General features: G+C 42.4%; 1 protein-coding gene across 1 annotated transcript; it reads left to right on the forward strand.

Moving 5' to 3' along the window:
- Window positions 1-6575: 6575 nt before the first annotated feature.
- On the forward strand, window positions 6576-22956 carry tspan2a (tetraspanin 2a). Its single transcript, XM_014166099.2, has 8 exons — window positions 6576-6807; window positions 13210-13312; window positions 16303-16400; window positions 17446-17520; window positions 17648-17743; window positions 17879-17941; window positions 21205-21288; window positions 21431-22956. Exons 1-8 carry the CDS (start codon window positions 6739-6741, stop codon window positions 21494-21496), a joined length of 654 nt encoding a protein of 217 aa, XP_014021574.1. The 5' UTR covers window positions 6576-6738; the 3' UTR covers window positions 21497-22956.
- The last annotated feature ends 45 nt before the right edge of the window (window positions 22957-23001 follow it).

Here is a 23001-nt window from a genome sequence, read left to right on the forward strand (position 1 = left end):
AACAGTCGTCAGAGCTGCCCGCCAGTCAACAGTCGTCAGAGCTGCCCGCCAGTCAACAGTCGTCAGAGCTGCCCGCCAGTCAACAGTCGCCAGAGAGGTCAGACTGTGCTGAACTGCCGGAGTGGCCAGACTGCGCTGAACTGCCGGAGTGGCCAGACTGCGCTGAACTGCCGGAGTGGCCAGACTGCCCTGAACTGCCGGAGTGGCCAGACTGCCCTGAACTGCCAGAGTGGCCAGACTGCCCTGAACTGCCAGAGTGGCCGGACTGCCCTGAACTGCCAGAGTGGCCAGGGACGCCCGCCAGCCCGGTGAGTCCTGTGCCTACGCCTAGGGCCAGGCCTCTGTCCTGTCTCCCCAGCCTGGTGAGTCCTGTGCCTGTGCCCAGGGCCAGGGATCCATCATGTCTCCCCAGCCTGGTGAATCCTGGGTCAGTGTCGTCGGAGCCGCCAGGGACGCCCGCCAGCCGGGCGCAGCCAGGGTCGCCCGCCAGACGGGCACAGCCAGGGTCGCCCGCCAGACGGGCGCAACCAGGGTCGCCCGCCAGCCGGGCGCAGTCAGCGTCGCCCACCAGACCTTCGGCGCAGCCAGGTGCGCCACATAAGAGGGCGACGTCAAGGGTGGAGCAGAGGCCACGTCCCGCACCTGAGCCGCCGCCGTAAGAAGGCCCACCCGGACCCTCCCCTTCAGAGTCAGGTTTTTGCGTCCGGAGTCCGCACCTTTGGGGGGGGGGTACTGTAACGCCCTGGCCATAGAGAGGGGTTTTTTGTTCTTTATTTTGGTTAGGCCAGGGTGTTACATTGGGTGGGCATTCTATGTTCCTTTTTCTATGTTTTGGTATTTCTTTGTTTTGGGCCATGTGTGTGGCTCCCAATCAGGCACAGCTGAAGCTCGTTGCTGCTGATTGGGAGTCACACATAAGGAGCATGTTTTTCCTTTGGGTTTTGTGGGTAATTGTTTCTTGTTTAGTGTGGTTGCACATGACAGGACTATTGGCTGTCAGTTTCCTTGTTTTTGTATAGTGTTCTTTCCAATTAAATTGAAGGATGAATACTAACTCTGCTGCATTTTGGTCCTTTCCTGAAGACAGCCGTTACATCAAGTAATATTTTCCTGGGTGACTTTCACTTTTACTTGAGTCATTTTCTATGAAGGTATTTTTACTTTTACTCAAGTATGAGAATTGAGTACTTTTTCCACCACTGTGTACATTTTCTATTCAAACTCTCATTTTCTACAGATATACTACATATTATATCCATATACTGTCCATAAAGTCTATGCATCCCATCATATACCTATATATTTATATTCCGGACTCTGACATTGCCAGTCCTAATATTTTTCTATTTCTTAATTTAAAAAAATGTATTTGTAGATTTACGTGTTTTGTATTGTTAGATTTTACTGCACTGTCGGAACTAGGAACATACGCATTTCACTACACTCACAGTAACATCTGCTAAATATGTGTATGTGATGCGACCAATAAAATGTGATTTGATTTAGATTTTCACCCATTGTCTCTGAATCATATGCTAGCACACTGTATTAATTTACAATCATATATTTGGTGGGAATTTAATACCACCAACATTTAACAAACTATTTTGTCAATAGCGATTGATGAGCAAAATGTCTTGACAGTGGAATCCTGAGTGACCTACAAAAGTCATGATGGTGTTTTGGGCTTAATGAAGATTCCACAGGACTATTTCCATAATAAACATATTGACTCTAGATTAAAGACCATTGGACACTGTGCTCATTTAATTATTTATTTCTAATTTATGAACAAATATAAAGGCCTACTTACACTCTTAGAAAAAAAGTTGCTACGTAGAACCATGTAGGGTTCTTTGGTTTGTCCCCATATGAGATCCCTTTTTGGTGCTAGGTAGAAACCTTTGCAGAGAGTTCTACCTAGAACCATCTATGTAGGGTTCTTCATAGAACTCCCTGTAAATGGTTCCAGGACATCTACAGGGTTCTACAGAGAACCACTTTATTATCTAAAGGTTCTTCCTAGAACCCTCTATGAAGGGATATACCGAGAACCCTTTTATCTTTGGAGGGTTCTTCCTAGAACCCTCCAAAGGTTCCACCAGCCTTATTATCCTTTAAAATTCAATTATTTATGCCAAAACATTACATATATCATCAGGCCTTTCTTTGAAGGCCTAGTTATACCCTAACTCAGTGGTGTTGGGAAACTCCTGGTTTACAGGCCACATCAGGCCTGTAAGTCACATTGTGCTGGCTTGCAATGTGATGTTTAATTCCTATTGGAATCCAGACAGAGTTAGGTAGTGATGCTACATTTGATACTGGAGCTCCAAGGCATGCATCGAAATTGCTAAGCAGCTAACTTCGAAACAGTGTGCCAATGCGTGTATTAATTTATCAGAAGTCCGTCATCAATGACGTCTGAAGGTTAGTTTGATCACATGCTTTTTGAAACCGTGTGCTGCAAAATGCGAGATCCCACTGATCTTGCCGTGGTTCCGGTGCTTTCTTCAATTAAGCTGCTTTCAAACACCAACCTCTACTGGATATCGTACCTATAAATATAGTTAGGATTTTGTACATGTCATTTCACCTGACTGGTAGCTTAGAAGGTTGAGTAGGGAACTATGGACAATTTAGGGATGTGAGGGTATTAAGTCGACTCATGTTGAAGGCACACTGTTTTGAAAATAGTTTTATGTGGAACCACACTTTCTATACTGCTATAGATTCCATTTTTGAAAAATAGTCAATGTGAAGGCAAAACAGGGAAGTATGATGTAAGATGGAATACAACTGATTGTAGGCTATTAAAGCAAACGACTTTACGGCCGCGCCATGGAGTTTTGATAAATCAGTGGAGAAAAAAGAAACTGATACTCACACTTAGTTTTTTATTGCTGATCAGCAGATGTCATTAATGTGCATTGTGAACAGATAATGAAGCTCTGAGTAATGAACCTATTTTCTACATAATTGCCTGGAAAGCTTCAATGCTTCAGGAAATGTAGTTCCCCATCAATAGAGTTAGGATGTCCAAACAAGCGGAATGTTTTATTACCCACAAACTGAAATCCTGAATGACTGCCAGGGTTAAAAAGACTGATTATAGAGACTGCCTCAATCATATAAACTGGAACAACCATCTCAGTAAGGGGTGCAATAAGTCTGCCTACTAACAGATTGGATTAGTTTAGAAAAATGTACGCTATTTATCTTTGTGTAGCATAACATGAATCAACCAATCAATGTACATGCAAAAAACACAGATATTAAAACAAACAATTCTGAAAATCACCCTGCAATAGAGCATGCTGGGAAATATGATAAATGTTCAATGTAGAACCCTTCTTGCCTTCCAAAGAATCATCAAAAAACCCTTTCTTCCAAAAACGGTCTTTATGATGTTATAGGTTCTGAGTAGAACCTTTTGCCTTACACATAATGTCACACCCTGATCTGTTTCACTTGTCTTGTGCTTGTTTCCACCCCCCACCAGGTGTCTCCTATTTTTCTACATTATCCTGTGTGTATTTATACCTGGGTTTTCTGTTTATCTGTTGCCAATTCGTCTTGTCTCGTCAAGTCGTCCCAGCGTGTTTTCCGTGTGTTATCGTCTCTCTAGTTTTATTTTCCAGTCTTCCCGGTTCTGACCTTTCTGCCTGCCCTGAGCCTGCCTGCAGTTCTGTCACTTGTTGACTCTTCCTTGGATTACGAACCTCTGCTTACCCACAACCTGCCCTTTTGCCTGACTCTTTGTGGTTGTAAATATACTGAGAACCGAAGCATCTTTCTCCTGTGTCTGCATCTGGGTAAAATCTTGAGTCGTGATAGTACAACTGGCCATGACTGACCCAGAAGACTCAGACCAGCTCGACAACATTATCTCCCTGCAAGGAGCCACCATTGGAAGACATGAGGAGCTACTTCAGAACCTTATGGAGGGACTCCATACCTTGGAGGAATGCCTTGACCATATAGTCAAGTACTGGAGCAAGCCACAGGCTCAGTAACATTGCTACTAGTGATGCTTCTCCCCAGCCTACCCCACTTTCCCGAGAACCCCGCTTACCTCCTCCGGAGCACTATGCAGAAAATCCTGGAACCTGCCGGGCGTTTCTCTCCCAGTACTCCCTCATCTTTGAGCTGCAGCCCATTATTTCCTTCGGATCAGTCGAAGATAGCGTATCTTATAATGCTGATGTCGGGAAGGGTGCTCGCCTGGGCTAAGGCAACGTGGTATTAACAATCAGCCATTTTCCTTAGTCTGGAGGAGTTTGTGGCGAAGGTAAGGAAGGTGCTCAATTTCCCGGAGAGAGGCGGCTCAGAAGCTACTTCGTCAAGACTCCCGCAGTGTGGCAGACTACATGCTAGACTTTTGCACGCTGCCCGCCGAGAGTGCCTGGAACCTGGAGTCCCTGTTTGACACCTTCCTTCATGGATTATCGGAGGAAATCAAAGACAAACTCACAGCCCGGTAGTTACCCTTCAGTTACCCTTGAATATAAGGATTGATAGGCACCTATGGCAATGCAGGAGGGAAAGGAGGTCTGTTCTCAGCCACAATCGCTCGTCCACGGTTTCTCACTTGTCTCCTACTGAGCCCATGCAACTGGGCAGGGCTAGATTGTCTCCTAGTGAACGTGTACGCAGGCTGAGCTCCAACAGTTGCCTGTACTGTGGTACAACAGGACATTACATATCCACCTGTCCAGTAAAAGACCAGGCTCATCAGTAGGTACGAGTACGCTGATGGGCCATACAGGGAGTCTCCAAACTCCAATTACTCGTACTCCTGTCCACGCTATCCTGCTGTGGGGTGACAGGTCAAAATCTCTGAGTACTCTGGGACTGACAAGAGCTTCATGGACGCTAGCCTGGTATCTGAGCTGGGTATCTCTCCTCAACTCCTCTCAATTCCCATTGACGCCAGAGCTTTGAACAGATGCTTCATTGGCAGGGTCACCGACAGTACAGTTCCCATTAACCTGCAAGTGTTGGGTAATCACAGTGAGTCCATACAGTTTCTACTAATTTAATCTCCTCATACACCTGTGGTTTTGGGATTTCCATGGCTCCAGAGGCACAATCCCCTGATCGACTGGGCTACTGGTTCTATCCTGGGTTGGAGCCAGTTCTGCCACGCATATTGCCTTAAGGTGGCACAGCCTGCCCTGGGATGTCCTTTTGTGGGCTTGGGTAAAGCCTCGGATCTCTCCGGCGTTCTCGCGAAGTACCAGGACCTCCGGGAGGTTTTCAACAAGGCTCGCGCCACATCCCTTCCTCCGCATCGACCCTACGATTGTGCAATAGACCTCCTCCTGGGCACCACACCACCTCGGGGGTGGCTTTATTCCCTGCCTGGCCAGGAGACCAAAACCATGGAGGTATACATTGAAGACTCTCTATTGGCCGGAATCATGCGTCCTTCAATCTCCCCTGCCGAAGGGAGCTTTCTTTGTGGAAAAGAAGTACAAAACCCTGCGCCCGTGTATCAACTTCCGGGGCCACAATGATATCATTGTATAAAATTGTCACCCGCCTACCACTTCTCTCCTTGGCTTTCGAGCCTATCTAGGGTGCGACCATCTTTTCAAAGTTGGACCTTCGGAACGCCTACTACCTGGTTTGGATACGGAAAGGAGACGAGTGGAAGACAGCCTTCAACACTGCTAGCGGATACTACGAGTACCTGGTTATGCAGTTTGGTCTGACCAACGCTCCCTCAGTGTTCCAGGCTCTGTGACATGTTGAACCGGTTTGTGTTTGTCTATCTTGATGACATCCTTGTCTTTTTCCGGTTGACTCAAGAGCATGTTCTCCATGTCCGAGCCTGCCTGCCGTTCTATCCCTCGTTGACTCTGTCTTGGATTACGAACCTCTGCTTGCCCTCGACCTGCCCTTTTGCCTGACCCTTTGTGATAATAACTATTCTGAGAACCGAACCATCCCCCTCCGGTGTCTGCATCTGGGTCATATCCTGAGTCGCGATACAGAATCTATGTCTTCCAAAAAGGGTTCTTCAGATCAAAACGGTTCTTGGTATAACCCTATCCCTCCATAGAGAACCCTTTTGGCAATTTATCTTATGTGTAAATGTTTTAGGCTTTCTTTTGGCATAATGCACTTCAAAGGGTTGGGTAGAAAGTTATTTACCAAGTTTCAGTTTTTGGAAATAAGATCTTAAAATATAATCTGTAGATAGAATATAGCCTATAGAATGCCATCTGATTGAGCATGAAATCAACCCACACATTTCTATTTAGCGTAAGCATGTTTTTCTACATGCTATAATGTCTTTAGTGAAACATTACTGTATTTAAATAGTATAGCTTATAATAAACCTTTTATAGTTAATATTGCACGCGTAGAAAACATACACTTATAAATGTAATCCTTCGATAAAGTGTTTCAGCCTAGAATAAAATAGGCTTGTTACAAGAAACAAATACAATCAAATTAAGTGGAAGTTTAAAATCCCAAAATATTGATATTGGCTTATTTAATGAGGGCACAGCATTTTTGCCATCTGATTAATTTGTACCACTCATAAACCAATGACGGAAATGGGCGGTCCAACAACGCGCGTAAAGCTTCTCCAATGTTGTCATTTTGAGATTGCAGCGCGGTTGTAGACTATTGTTGATGTCAAAGACGCATGTAGAACAAAGTATCGCTGTATTTTCATTCTTTTATTGGTCGTATTAGAGACGGATTTACAGAATCTCTGGAATCATGAGTAAAGTGCAAGGTGGGATGAAATGCGTGAAATATCTTCTTTTTGTTTTCAACTTCATATTCTGGGTAAGTGTTGATCCTACTACCGATACATTTATTCGATCATTAACATGGTTGCATCTGTGCAGAATTTATTGTGATTTATAGTGATTCCTCATAAATTGCATATGCTTTTTGCAGCAAATCCATCTCTCACGCTGCTGTAGCTGATTCATTTATATTCTTCTGCCGGTCCGGAGGGAAAGTACATGTCCTCTGTTGTTGTCGGATTTTTATCAACGTAACTCATTTTCATGGAAGCATGTTGTTACCAAATATAATCATATTCTCTTATTTGATGGTTGAGATAGAAAGCGCGCGTGTGCGCGCTCTCTCGCACGCACACGTTATATTAAATGTTTACAGCAGTATTTCTTCAAAGACATGTTCTCATGGTAACTCCTTTAACCACGACTCACCTCCTTCCAGATGTAGTTGAAGGATCTTAGTTTGATCACTCTTTTGTTGTTGAGAATTTGCGCATGAGCTTCATGATTTACATACATTCACTGAAAACCCGCACTAACACTTGGTTATAACAGTATTCCACTTCTCATGTAGCCTACTTTTGTCCAGTTTATAGTCTTACCACTGACCAAGCAACTGTACTAATGGACTAAATGTTCAAATCCTGTTGCAACTGCTCGGCATCCGACCGTAAGGCGCTACAGAAGGTAGTGCGTACGGCCCAGTACATCAATGGAGCCAAGTTTCCTGCCATCCAGGACCTATGTACTAGGTGGTGCCACACATCGACTAACTTCTACCACCGTTATATAGCCTCGTTATTGTTATTTTATTGTGTTACTTTTTATTGTATTTTTTACTTTAAGTTTATTTGGTAAATATTTACTTAACCCAATTTCTTGAACTGCATTGATGGTTAAGGGCTTGTCAGTAAGCATTTCACCTGTTGTATTCGGTACATGTGACTAATACATTTGGATTTGATTTGTTTATTACATCTGTACCTGAGATTCTGAGGTCACAGTTCTTCACAGGACTGACTGAACTTCATGTTTAGTGTCAACTCAAAGTGTGAATGAACCTCCACATAAAATGTTATTTAAATACTAATGAAATGGTTTATGTAATTGCACAATTACGACATCTATTACAGCAGTATGCATAGTTTGCTCTAGACTGTTGTGATTTACACTGTACGACGTTTCTCTAATTTCAACAGTAAAACACTGTAGAATGCACAGCAAAATACTGCAAATGTGTTTTACAGCACACTATAATACTTTTCTGTGATTTCAACACTAAGACACTGTAGAATGCACATTTTACAAAACATTTTACTGTTGAAATTGTATAAAAACTCTGTGGCACAGCGGTAAGTTGTTGGCTTTAATAGCCTACAATCAGTTGGATTGCATCTTACGTCATACTTCCCTTTTTTGCCTTCAAGTTGACTATTTTTCATAAACTGAATATATGGCATTATTTAGGATGCTTAACTCAGAAGCTTATACTATACTAAATAAAAAGAATATTTGAACAACAGTGCAGAATGTTTGCTTCCACATACAATTATTTTCAAACTAATGTGCTTTAAACAGGATTCAACCTCATACCCTGATGTCCCTGAATGTTCCCTACTCAACCTTGTAATCTACCATTCAGGTGAAATGACATGTACAAAATCCTAACTATATATCTTTAAGTACGTTATCCAGTAAGGTTGGTGTTTGAAAGCCGCTTAATCGAAGAAAGCACTGGAACCACAGTAAAATCAGTGGGATCTTGCGAAGCTGATGACGTACTTCTGATAAAGTGATACACACATCTGAACACTGCTTTGAAGTTACGCCTCGATCACACCAACAGTGTTTTTGCATTTTGGTACACCAGAAGTACATTCATTTCAAATGGAATGCTATGTGTGCCTTGCAGCATTGCGTTGCAGAGGCAGTTGCAGTGCATTCTGTGGGGTGCATACGTTGGGTTTATCGAACATGCATCAAATTATATGTGTAGACAGTTTGACAGAAATGGTTGCAGAAGGTGAATATTGAACTTTTGTTGCACACATATCCAGATGATGCTGTGTACCATTTTGCGAAACGCTGTAGGTGTGTTCAGAGCTCCAGTATTACACGTAACATCACTACTAGCGAGTGCATAGTATTGATGTTTCTGAATCATTAACATATTTTGAGGTGTGTCTTGTAAGAGGCTATATTTGTTGCACCAGTTCGTAAGAATGCTTTTTAAGTGATATGTTGTAGTGGTTCCCTAACAGTTACATGTATATAGGGGACAGATCAGAGTAGCAGCAGGTCTTAAACTTTTAATGGTTGAATATTTAACCACGTCCATTTGATCTGTTTTGCCCTGTAATCACAGCCAGTTTGGAAGCCTTTGTTTAGGCCTCTAAAATTATAAGTGATTAAAAACACATAGTATTCATTAATATGCTGAACTTTACAAATGCCTAGCAGCCAACCTGCTTGCTCCAATCCCTTGTAAAATACTGTGAATAAATTACGTTCTTACAGTTTATTAGTCACTTTTACAGTATTGTAGTGTGTTTCATTACTTTGGCATTATAGTAACTTACAGCAAGCTGGCATCAAGTTCTCGTCAATATCTCAGTAATGTATTGACACTATCCAGAGATCATAAGATATCTTGTAATTATAATTATTTTGAAGACCAGTGAATCCTCAACTACAACAACATTTTCAGTAACTGTTACAGAAACGTTTAACTTGCTATGACTATGATAGGCCTATGTGTTATTTTTTTTTAATCAACCTTGGTTGAATGCACCAAATGTAAGTTGCTAAGGGACAAGAGCGCCCGCTAAATGACCAAAATGTACAAATTAAAACTTGTAAAGACTACTGGGTAATATGTCACTTGGTAATAACAGTAATATGTTGTAATTAAACTGTAAATGAGATTACTGTAACTGACTTGGTACTGTAAGTTATATTACAGTACACATTTTGGCCAATCGCTGCCAGGAAGTTACTGTAAATTTTACAGGAAATATTTTACAGTGTATACATATAGTATAAGACTACTGAAGTTCTTGCAGAACTGCAGTTTGTTGGTACATTTCCAACATACTGTAGCTACGATGGCCAACCATATTTCCTATCCCCCTTCCTCATACAAGTTGGCACTGTGATGTAACTTTCTTTTTACTGGGAAGAGTGATGTCACTTTGTCAGACAGGAGCCCTTTGTGCCCAGTTAAGAGACAAAAAGCAGTGGCGTTGTGAGACGAGCCAAAGAGGGCGGGTCATAGTGGACAGGAGAAAGCATACACCGTCAGTTTGGCGTACAGTGCCAACGGGCAGCCAATGCCAGTGTGTGTTACGACACCCATCTGTAGGCTGTAGGCCTGTGAGGCTGGCACAGCCTGTGGCTGAGACACCATGGGCTGTCCTGCTCTGAGTTTTAGCTGTAGGCACAGATCTAGGATCAGCTTACTCTCTGCCTATCCTTGCCATTATCATTAGGGGGTTGAAATACATATGGAATTGTCTGAAGATGGTTATATCAAGGATCATTTACTCATTTTATTTGGAATTTTAAGACCCCTTTAATTCAAAAAAAAAGTGTATACATTTTTTATTGATGAAACATTGAATTTGGCCTTACTTCTATTAGCCCATAGAAACACATTGAATACCAGATTCATACAGTTGAAGTCGGAAGTTTACGTACACCTTAGCCAAATACATTTAAACTCAGTTTTTCACAATTCCTGACATGTAATCCTAGTAAAAATTCCCTGTATTAGGTCAGTTAGGATCACCACTTTATTTTAAGAATGTGAAATGTCAGAATAATAGTAGAGAGAAGGATTTATTTCAGCTTTTATTTCTTTCATCACCTTCCCAGTGGGTCAGAAGTTTACATACACTCAATTAGTATTTGGTAGCATTGCCTTTAAATTGTTTAAGTTGGTTCAAACGTTTCGGGTAGCCTTCCACAAGCTTCCCACAATAAGTTGGGCGAATTTTGGCCCACTCCTCCTGACAGAGCTGGTGTAACTGAGTAAGGTTTGTAGGCCTCCTTGCTCGCACACACTTCTTCAGTCCTGCCCACAAATGTTATATATGATTGAGGTCAGGGCTTTGTGGTGGCCACTCCAATACCTTTACTTTGTTGTCCCTAAGCCATTTTGCCACAACTTTGGAAGTATGCTTGGGGTCATTGTCCATTTGGAAGACCCATTTGCGACCAAGCTTTAACTTCCTGACTGATGTTTTGAGATGTTGCCTAAAATATATCCACACAATTTTCCTCCCTCATGATGCCATCTATTTTGTGAAGTGCACCAGTTCCTCCTGTAGCAAAGCACCCCCACAACATGATGCTGCCACCCCCGTACTTCACATTTGGGATGGTGTTCTTCAGCTTGCAAGCCTCCCCCTTTTCCCTCCAAACATAACGATGGTCATTCTGGCCAAACATTTCTATTTTTGTTTCATCAGACCAGAGGACATTTCTACAAAAAGTACGATCTTTGTCCCCATGTGCAGTTGCAAACCGTAGTCTGGCTTTTTTATGACGGTTTTGGAGCAGTGGCTTCTTCCTTGCTGAGCGGCCTTTCAGGTTATGTCAATATAGGACTCGTTTTACTGTGGATATAGATACTTTTGTACCTGTTGCCTCCAGCATCTTCACAAGGTCCTTTGCTGTTGTTCTGGGATTGATTTGCACGTTTTGCACCAAAGTACGTTCATCTCTAGGAGACAGAACGCGTCTCCTTCCTGAGCGGTATGACGGCTGCGTGGTCCCATGGTGTTTATACTTGCGTACTATTGTTTGTACAGATGAACGTGGTACCTTCAGGCGTTTGGAAATTGCTCCCAAGGATGAACTAGACTTTGTGGAGGTCTAAAAAGAAAACTGAGTTCTTGGCTGATTTCATTTGATTTTCCCATGATGTCAAGCAAAGAGGCACTGAGTTTCAAGGAAGACCTTGAAATACATCCACAGGTACACCTCCAATTGACTCAAATTATGTCACTTAGCCTATCAGAAGCTTCTAAAGCCATGACATCAATTTCTTAACTTTTCCAAGCTGTTTAAAGGCACAGTCAACTTAGTGAATGTAAACGTCTAACCCACTGGAATTGTGAAACAGTGAAATAATCATCTGTAAACAATTGTTGGAAAAATTACTTGCGTCATGCACAAAGTAGATGTCCTAACCGACTTGCCAAAACTATAGTTAACAAGAAATTTGTGGAGTGGTTGAAAAACGAGTTTTAATGACACCAACTTAAGTGTATGTAAACTTCCGACTTCAACTGTACATGGAAAAACAGATAGTCAAAAAATAAATCAAAAGGAAGTTTGTTTTAAAGTGTCTGTCCTATTTCTGAGAGATCAGGAAATTATTCATATATTTTGACCCATTTTTAACTCCTTTTTTTGGCACTAAACTATTTTCAATAATTGCTACTTCCATAAATTATTTTAGCTGGTACCGAGCAATCTTCAGACGATTCTTCTGAGGCTTGTGGGTGTCCTAGACCAAAACATAGAGGGGTCATATCAGTGTGTAGCCCAAACTGTTTGGATGCTACAGACAGAAGTTGGCAGATCGGCGGTCCTGTGCCGCTTGTGGGGGTTGTAGCGCGTAACAGAGAACACCCTCGTGAGAGTCTCATCTTTCCATATAGTGGTCATACTAGTTCGTTCGGATTGCTACAGACAGAGTTTCGAGATCTCTCATCGTCTGACAAACACCACTGTAGCTTGGCCACCTTCCACTGCAGATGCGGAAGGCCGCCATTGGCGGAAGCGGTGGATTGAGACGCAGCCCATGCAAAAAAAACTTATATCTCTAGCTTAAACTGACGGATGGGGATGTTTTTATTATGCTAATTAGATTTCAGCAGTGGCGCCGACATCGACACTAGGACACCTCGGACACAAGGGCTAGTTAGTTGTGAAGTCAATTATTTGATACTGAATGTTCATTGAAACAGCCTTTTTGCCAGGCATTGTTGTTTTCAGAGTAAAACATTTTACTGAACAGTATCTGCCCAGGCCTCTACAAAAGGCCAGATGGTACATGTGACAAAGTCACATGGAGTCATGGGTGACACCACATTGTGTTACTGGGTTTCAATCAATGGGTTATTCTATTTAAGCTCTCATGGGGACCAATGCTGTGCGGTGTCCTGATCTGTTCTCAAGGTCAGGTCAAGATTAGACAACGTTCATAGACACTAGTCGGTCTGTACAGTATCTCACATCTATAGTATGCAACATGATGCTTTAAAAAAGGTCCCTGGTTTATGATGACAAAATACACATTTGTGTAAACTAAACAATAGTGTGCAAAATGTGTTAATTGATTACTGTGTTGCGATGTTATTCAGTGAATATTCCCTGAATGTTGAGGATTTATTTATTTCATGAATGTTCATGCTTTATCTTTTCTGCTCCCCAGCTGTGTGGCTCGTTGGTGTTGGCAGTGGGGTTATGGCTGATGTTTGACCCAAAGACAGACCAGCTCCTGAATGGAGAGGGAGCCCCCGAGACCTTCTTCATAGGTGAGTCCACAGTCAGACCAGGACGCTAGACCGGCTGAACACCTTCCCCACTGGTTCTATTGGAGTTATTGTACTGTACTTAGTTACCATGGTCAGTATGGCACAACGTAGCCATAGCAAAGTGCTATATTTCCTCTAGTTTCATAAATGTTTTGCACGTATTCTTGTACTGAACATGACCCAGCTACCTACAACGTTTACTTAGGTAGGAATACGTTTGAAGTACAGTATTTAATGGGTGGGTATCTTTGTGTTTGTTGGAGCATTTCCCATCAATGTAACCTGTTCTTGTTTCTATCCCATAGGAACATATACGCTATGACAGGAACATTGCATTTGTTTTATGGATTATTCTAAAATTAAAGTCACACTAAATCGCCTGCGGTCATACCCTTGTAGGACATAATAATAGGTTGATTTCTGCAAAAACAGACACATATTCCCCACAAGAGCTTGTTGAAGAGAAAGTGCATGGAGGGGCATTTTCCTGAGCATCCGGTTAAATGCAAACTACACTTGAAATAACATATTATTCACACATTGCCCCATGTCATGTCACAATCTATATTAGCCATTGTATACTGTATGTATTCAAAGACTCTGTCTTGTGTTTCAAGTGACCTCTCAACGTTCAGTATTAAGTATTGGTGTTCCGTATAATATCCTCTCTCTCAATTGGTCTCCTACATGGACATGAGTAGAATGCAGCCTATTCTTGTTACTCCCATTTAGAGCGTAACCTAAAATGGTGACTCACTTTACCAACTCTTCACCATGCCTTCACCCAGTTGGCTGCTGCCCTCAGGGTGCTGTATCTCATTGGGTGGCCTCTGAGGCGACTGTCTCCTAGCGACCGCCACTCCCATCAGCCAGAGAGTCATGATATCATCAACAATTGCATAATTCATTGCACATTGTGATACTGACATCTGATGCCAGCTTTTCTATTAAATCCTAGTTAAATGCAGTGAAAGAAGAGCTGGGTACATGCCCAAGCCTTTTGGGTTGGTGTGTCATCACTGCTGGGATGATGTATGCAATGTAGCTGGCTATGATAATACTATAAGTTCATTTTGGCTTTCGATGCAAATGCCGTACCAGCTCTTGCCTGGGCATCCAAACCATGTGGTACAAAGAGAGCTACCCCCAACATAGGGACTTCTGAGTTTGGTAATGTCTAGGCAATGTATAACAATCACCTGTCCTGAACAGATGTGCTATATAAAACAAGGCTTGGGAATCATGTTACATATAACTTGACTACTAGACTTTTCTGCAGAAAAGCAAGCAGTATGCAGATAGTAAGTGTACGACCAGCTCACAGTAAAAAGCAAAGCACATAAAGCATCAGATGACAGCTTTGATTAGTAATGAAATGGTAGCAATAGAACAGCAGCAACAGGAATCATAAACCAAACTCAAAATCGGATCCAATAAGGCTTTCTGTATTTGTTGTAGCCAACAATACATGCATAACCTCGTATTCGGATCCATTTGAGTTCACATTTAATGTGGAGACGTTACAAATGTCTGGGCAAAAACATAGCACTAAGTTTGATCATGTTTTGTCATAGTCCAAGGGAGCCTTGGATACAAGATAAATATTATATTGGGCAGCATAAGAACAATATGTGAGGGAAAGGTTACCTTTTTGCAGTTGTACTGAAGACAAGACTAATTAGACAGGGATATCAGAGAGGGACAAGGAGGCAGCATTCCCTACGGATGATTCACTTTCCATTCCGTCACCTCTGTGCCTCTGTGCCTCTGTGTAAGCTGAGGCAAGCCTATGGGGAGCAGTGTTATTACAGTACGAGTCGATTTGCACACTAAATGCTCAAAGATTTGCATTGCCCATTGATAACCTCCACCAATGTTGGGGCAGCACAGAAATGCAAATGCTTAGATATCGCAGACACTGAAAAGGAGCTGTACATGTGTTTGGATTGGAGGGCTCTCTTATCAACATCGCCGGCTTTGCTTGTGTAAAGCAAGGCACCTGTCTTGTCTCATGATGTTTTCCATCGCTAAGCAGGAGATCAGCTATGAGCTTAGCCAGCCCTCTTCTTTCCAGTTTCCTCCCCCAGCCAGATTGCAGCCACAGCGGACCGCTTCGCTTCACCTCCTGTCTATTGTTCTTAAACAACGAAAACAACCTCGGCGCACCACAGGCCCCCATGTGGTTTAATTAGGCAGCCGTAGCAGTTCCTGCCTGTGTCGTCGATTAAGCCAAACACTGAGCATGGGGACTTCCCAGGTGTACCATTACTCTACCGTATCATTGTCTAAGTGTCGCACTGTTTCACTGTCTCAGGGAAGGGCTGGTAGTGAAGGCTGGGCTGAGGGGGCATGGGGGAGCATCACCGGGGAGATGAGATGACACCATCCCAGCCGCAGTGCTGTGGTGACTGTGACACTAGTCTCCGAGCAGATGCTACCCCAGCAGAGTCTTTGTTAGGCCTGCCCTGCGATGATGGTCTCTCCTCCTGCTCCTTGTGTTGAGAGGGTTACTGTTGTTCAGGCAGGGGTGGAGCAGATAATGAGGACATCCACAGGCCTCTGAATATATGAGCGCTGTGTTGATGAGACAGATTACAGAGACATATACTGCTGCATATTCAGCAAAGTGGAGCATTGGATTACCTTAGCAACACGTTGCTGTCCAGGGTATGCAAAATATATTAAAATCAACCAAGAATAAATTTGAATAATATGCAATGAGCACTTTGAAGTGGGAAAGTACTTTGTTTTAATGATGAGACTTTTCACCACTTTTCCCTCTGTGACTCATTTGAACTTACAGTTCAGAAAGTCAGCATGAAGATAGTATTACATACGGGATACTCCAACACTTTACTTTGTAGTTAGATTGTGTTGCTGCATGGTAGAATCCATGTGCAACACTCTTGCCTAATGCTGCCACCCTCTGTTGATTCACTGCTCTCTCTCGCTCTCTCCTCTCTCTCTCTCTCTCTTTCTACTCTCCTCAGCCGTGTACATCCTGATTGGTGCAGGCGGGGTCATGATGCTGGTGGGATTCTTCGGTTGCTGTGGAGCTGTGAAGGAGTCACAGTGTCTCCTTGCGTCGGTGGGTAAATGGTGGGAGTTTTACCTTAGGTGCCTAGCCTCAGGTTGTGTCTTTAGCCTAAGGTCATTCATGTACTGTACATGTTAGATCATAACCTGTTTCACCTGTTGTGCCATCATCATGATTTGTAATTACATAGTATGCATTTTGAAGTTCACTGTTAAGTGGAATGGAATTTTAACGGTGCGCCAAAACATCTTGAGTGAAGTCAAGCCGAGTGAAAGTCCAAATTTAATCTAAAAAGGTATTACCATTTTTTTTTTATCCTACCGATCTACACAACCAACTCACTTTTTTTTTTTTAAGTGAATGACAACTATAGAACATTTAAGAAATGGAAATGTCTTGATATGTCTTCACACCCCAGAGGTAATACTTGGTGGAAGCACCTTTGGCAGCCATCACAGCTGTGAATTATTTTGAATAAAATTCTACCAGCGTTTCACAACTCTTAGAGCAACATACTGTATATCCATTGTTTTTGTCAAAATTGCTCAAGATCAGTACATTTGGTAGGGAATCGTTGAAGGACAGCAATATTCAAACCTTGTCCCTGATTTTTAAGCAAATTTGAGTCAGAACTGAGACCAGACCACTCAAGAACAATCAACACCTATTGGAAAGCCAGTCTGGTGTGTCTTTGGCATTCACATTTGTGTAATTGTTCTGCTGAAAAACAAAACTTTATCCAGAGTTAAGTTTTCAGAAGACTTGGGTGGGTTTTCCTGTAACTTTTACCTGGGCTTTGCTCCTTTGATATTTCTATTGACCCTGACACTCCCCAGTTCCTGCCGATAACATGATGCTGCCACCACAAGGCGGTTGTAGAGATCAGTTAAAAAAATATATATGTTTTTATATTTAATTTTAAGGCAACGAAATGTGAAGATTATGCTAGGGGTGTGTAGACTTTCACTAGCGACTGTATTGGCATACGGTAGGCCTTGAGTTTAAGCTGACCATATGTCCTGACCAGGGAAATCTCCTGGCCAAATGTACAGGATACTCTGTGAATGAATATAACACTGCCTTCTCTGTTTTGCAGTTCTTTGCCTGCCTTCTTGTAATCTTTGGTGCAGAGGTTGCTGCAGGTGTGTTTGGATTCATGAGCAAAGACAAGGTATATCCACTTTAATCAATGTTCCGATATTTAATTAAATGGGAATTAAAGACAACCAATTGTTTGTACCGCAATCTCGATCTCTTACTTATTTGAATTACTGATTCACCCTTAATCTATGTTTTAGATCATCGAAGACGTTCAACAATTCTATAGTGAATCTATTTCAGAGAGTTCTGAAAATTCCAACGGGACTGCTGTAGCTGAAATTTACCAGAACATTGTGAGTTAAACTTCATTTTATTTTTTGCTCTCATATGTACATGATCATGTCACACTGTCAATGTTGTCCATTTCTATGTTTGGATATACAATGTTTATTTTTGATATCCTATGTTTTTTGTTGTTGTTGCCGTAGCTGAATTGCTGTGGTGTCCCCATGCCTTCGCCTTTGTGTCCTGATGCTGATGAAGACACAAAGGTACAACTCAGATTGAGGCCTCTAGTGGCCATAAGGCCATATTAGCATGGGCAGCGACATTGAGGGCTTCCACAATTTTAATTTAGTCAACTGGGTGGGACTTCATTGGCTAATCCCTCCCGATGACCCTGTTGGAGTCGTGTCCAACCGGGTCATCAGGAGGGATCAGCCAATCGTGAAGAAAACTGACTACATCAAAATGGAGGTTTGCCTCAATGGCGCTGCCGGGTCATTCATACTATGCAGTGGCTTTTGGACCTCATAACTTTAGGGGACTTTTTAAAATTATTCTATCAGAAAAGGGACATGTTTGACTTTCAGAAAAACATATTGGTCAAGCTCAAGCACTTCATTTTTATTTTGGTGCATTTTCCAACCTGTTAGGTGCATACATTTGGAGCCTAAATTAGCCAAAGCTCTGTCAGTGAGCAAGATTGAGCTAGCATAATGGAAAGGGGGATACCTAGTCAATTGTACAACTGACTGCCTTCGACTGAAATGTGTCTTCCGCATTTAACCCAACCTCTGAATCAGAGAGGTGCTGGTGGCTGCCTTAATCGACATCCACGTCTTTGGTGCTTGGGGAACAGTGGGTTAACTGCCTTGTTCAGGGGCAGAATGACAGATTTTTAGGTTGTTAGCTAGGGGATTCAATCCAGCAACCTTTTGGTTACTGGCCCAACACTCTAACCACTAGGCTACCTGCTGATCACTTGAACAGGATTTTAATTTCTCTAAAACATAGTGTTTTAACATTTAGAAATTTGGTAAATGTTCTCAAAAATGTAGCCTAATAGGGTGGAAATGTATGAGTGGGACATACAGACTAACAACATGAAACATGGAAAAATTTATAAAAGAGTGTTTATATACTGCTCAAAAAAATAAAGGGAACACTTAAACAACACATCCTAGATCTGAATGAAAGAAATAATCGTATTAAATACTTTTTTCTTTACATAGTTGAATGTGCTGACAACAAAATCACACAAAAATAATCAATGGAAATCCAATTTATCAACCCATGGAGGTCTGGATTTGGAGTCACACTCAAAATTAAAGTGGAAAACCACACTACAGGCTGATCCAACTTTGATGTAATGTCCTTAAAACAAGTCAAAATGAGGCTCAGTAGTGTGTGTGGCCTCCACGTGCCTGTATGACCTCCCTACAACACCTGGGCATGCTCCTGATGAGGTGGCGGATGGTCTCCTGAGGGATCTCCTCCCAGACCTGGACTAAAGCATCCGCCAACTCCTGGACAGTCTGTGGTGCAACATGGCGTTGGTGGATGGAGCGAGACATGATGTCCCAGATGTGCTCAATTGGATTCAGGTCTGGGGAACGGGCGGGCCAGTCCATAGCATCAATGCCTTCCTCTTGCAGGAACTGCTGACACACTCCAGCCACATGAGGTCTAGCATTGTCTTGCATTAGGAGGAACCCAGGGCCAACCGCACCAGCATATGGTCTCACAAGGGGTCTGAGGATCTCATCTCGGTACCTAATGGCAGTCAGGCTACCTCTGGCGAGAACATGGAGGGCTGTGCAGCCCCCCAAAGAAATGCCACCCTACACCATGACTGACCCACCGCCAAACCGGTCATGCTAGAGGATGTTGCAGGCAGCAGAACGTTCTCCACGGCGTCTCCAGACTCTGTCACGTCTGTCACGTGCTCAGTGTGAACCTGCTTTCATCTGTGAAGAGCACAGGGCGCCAGTGGCAAATTTGCCAATCTTGGTGTTCTCTGGCAAATGCCAAACGTCCTGCACGGTGTTGGGCTGTAAGCACAACCCCTACCGGTGGACGTCGGGCCCTCATACCACCCTCATGGAGTCGGTTTCTGACCGTTTGAGCAGACACATGCACATTTGTGGCCTGCTGGAGGTCGTTTTGCAGGGCTCTGGCAGTGCTTCTCCTGCTCCTCCTTGCACAAAGGCGGAGGTAGCGATCCTGCTGCTGGGTTGTTGCCCTCCTACGGCCTCCTCCACGTCTCCTGATGTACTGGCCTGTCTCCTGGTAGCGCCTCCATGCTCTGGACACTACGCTGACAGACACAGCAAACCTTTTTGCCACAGCTCGCATTGATGTGCCATCCTGGATGAGCTGCACTACCTGAGCCACTTGTGTGGGTTGTAGACTCCGTCTCATGCTACCACTAGAGTGAAAGCACCGCCAGCATTCAAAAGTGACCAAAACATCAGCCAGGAAGCATAGGAACTGAGAAGTGGTCTGTGGTCCCCACCTGCAGAACCACTCCTTTATTGGGGGTGTCTTGCTAATTGCCTATAATTTCCACCTGTTGTCTATTCCATTTGCACAACAGCATGTGAAATGTATTGTCAATCAGTGTTGCTTCCTAAGTGGACAGTTTGATTTCACAGAAGTGTGATTGACTTGGAGTTACATTGTGTTTAAGTGTTCCGTTTATTTTTTTGAGCAGTGTATTTATTTAGCTTTTCACCATTGTTTTACCACCAAAGAAATTATGACACTTTCTGAATGTGGTGACATTGTAGGAAGAGGTTGTTTTCTTAAACTGAGAATTTCAACAAATTAACAGGATAGAAAGTGATATCAGGAACACAAAGAACAGCTTAAATAAAATAATAATAAATACAATAATCCGGAAAAAAAAAACATTATTGACAAGAGAGAATTTAACTAGAACTATAAAATAATGAAGGCTTGAATTTTTATTTATGGCTTATATCTGTATTTCTTGTGAAAGTTGATGAATAACAACCGAGGACATGGTAAAAATGCCTACATCCATTGAATTAAAGTATTTCAAATGATTAAATTCCCTTTCAAGATCCATATTTTTGTGTATTTAAAGTAAAGGACACCTGACCTTATATTTAAAGCCTTTTGGAATCCACATTTTACACTAAATAAGAAGAGATATTTCCGTGGGACAGAAAAGACACCGCATTTCCTGGGGACAGAAAAGGAACCCTTCCCATGCTGTCACGCTATAATGGCAGATACAAAGATGAATCCTCTATGTTGAAAACAAAAATTGTTTTACCATAGGCCTACTGCTTGTCCCCTACTGAGCGCCATTACTAAGACCTACAGTTGTGTTTGTCACATTACAAAATACAATTTTTAGTTTTAGAAGCTAGTTATAGTACAGTAGTGCAGTTAACTGTGCTTAAAGCATAGGGTTAATATACCCTTAATGTGCTCTTATTATTTTGTAAGAAATAGTGAATAAAGGTATTGTAAGTGACATTATCCTATATCTATATGTTTCCAGGACTGTCTGAATGCAATAATGGACTTTTTCAATGAAAAGCTCTACATTATCGGATATGTGGGGATTGGTGTAGCAGGAGTAATGGTAAGGATCTTACTGACACTCGGGCACAAATTACATTATGCTACATATGATTATTTACAAAATGTTACACATTATACTGCAAAAAACTGTATTACTAGCGTATAGCCTACTAATATAGATGTTTTTTTTGCTCTCTCCTCAGGTCATTGGTATGATCTTCAGTATGGTCCTCTGCTGTGCAATTCGGAACAACAGGGAGGTGATATAGAAAGACCCTGTATCTCTACCCCTCCCACCCTGCAGACCCATCAGCCCTTTGTAATCACCATGCCTGAATGAGGAGGCGACATCACATCTGGGCTGGATGACAGGGGAGCCTTTTTTTTTTTTTAACACAAACATACAAGTCCATAGGGTCAATTTGGTGGTGTGGGTGTGATATCACACCCAAAATATCACCAGGATTTCCCCATCCCCTAGACAGAGGCCTGCACTGTGTGGAGCCAGTGGGACCAGGCCATCTCTCTTTCCTCTGGCATCTTTGTTCACTAAATATCTGGTCCCTCTCGCGCTTCTCTCCAAGCACAACATGGCTCAGGATTTGGCAGTACACTGAGACATTCCCCATTTTTTGCACCCTCTAACACTGCTAGCATTCCATGTACGTGTAACGGCTTCCTTTTTTTGATGAAAGAATGTGATGGCGGAGGAGCATTGATGTAAATACAAACTCCCTTTTTTGTGTGCTTTTTTAACGTTATTGATTCAATGTCTTTGGTAACCTCAACTTAAAAGGGCAATCAGCATTTGAAACAAAGTGTGTTACCAACCCGTTTTGGTAAAAAGCTGAGGGATGGGGCTGTAACAACTCTCAAATGAATAGACAGAGCAATGGATGCAAGGACTGGCCATCCATGATATAAAAATGATGGGGTACAACAGTTGAACTAAGCCCATGAGGCGCTAATACGTTATATTATTCAAGAATCAATGGGTACATATTAATTTATAAGTACAAGAGTGGATGTAGCAAATGCAGATTTCCCATTTAAGGGTTAATTGTGTCTACAGGGCTACTGTAGTCACCCATCATCTGCTCGTTAAAGTCGTATGTAGGTCAGTAACCTTAACTCCAGTCTTGGGAGTTTTACCTAACTGTTGTTGGGACTTGCACCTTTGCAGCATACATTTCATTACTCACTACATGCCTACATTTTGCATCTTTGTACAGACAAGCCCAAGCAACCTATTCTCACGCAACTGCATATTTCACCTGAACAACCTGTATGGTTTTTGCCCTCGATTAGCAAAGTGGTGCTCTGCTAGAAGTATCCCCCGCATCTTTATGAGCCGGGAGTGTGGGCCTACAATCCAAAAAAAGAGCCTGTTTCAACTTGACTGACATTCTGAATGACTATTGTCATCAGTGTTCAGGGAAGCAGCTACATTTATGAAGTACTGTCATTCTGTAAATGCCTAACCTTCTGAAGTCTAGATGATAAATGTATTTTGCATTGTCCTGAGTGATCTCTATTAGAGCATGCAATGTGTGAACAGTTACAGTGAGTTAGTGTATTTTGTGTGAATTCTTGTAGGCATTGTAGGCTGTTGTAGAATCCAGTTTATGCTAATAATGTCAAACAAAAAAAAGAAACCAATGAATGCTTTTAATCAGCATGTCCATTTAGTAGCTGCTTTATTGCCTGTAAAATAAAACAGTAATGGGAACAAGTTTCTATTCTTTTAAAATGTTTGGGATATCCTGAGAGAAAG

Source organism: Salmo salar, chromosome ssa22 (genome assembly GCF_905237065.1).
Source record: "Salmo salar chromosome ssa22, Ssal_v3.1, whole genome shotgun sequence".
NCBI classification, from domain to species: domain Eukaryota; kingdom Metazoa; phylum Chordata; class Actinopteri; order Salmoniformes; family Salmonidae; genus Salmo; species Salmo salar.

Bases quoted from the DNA above. Each gene is read 5' to 3' on its own strand.
- tspan2a (XM_014166099.2), top strand. From the start codon at position 6,739: ATGAGTAAAGTGCAAGGTGGGATGAAATGCGTGAAATATCTTCTTTTT. The intron at 16,401-17,445 runs GTGGGTAAATGG...TCTGTTTTGCAG, and splicing joins CACAGTGTCTCCTTGCGTCG to TTCTTTGCCTGCCTTCTTGT. The intron at 17,521-17,647 runs GTATATCCACTT...TCTATGTTTTAG, and splicing joins GATTCATGAGCAAAGACAAG to ATCATCGAAGACGTTCAACA.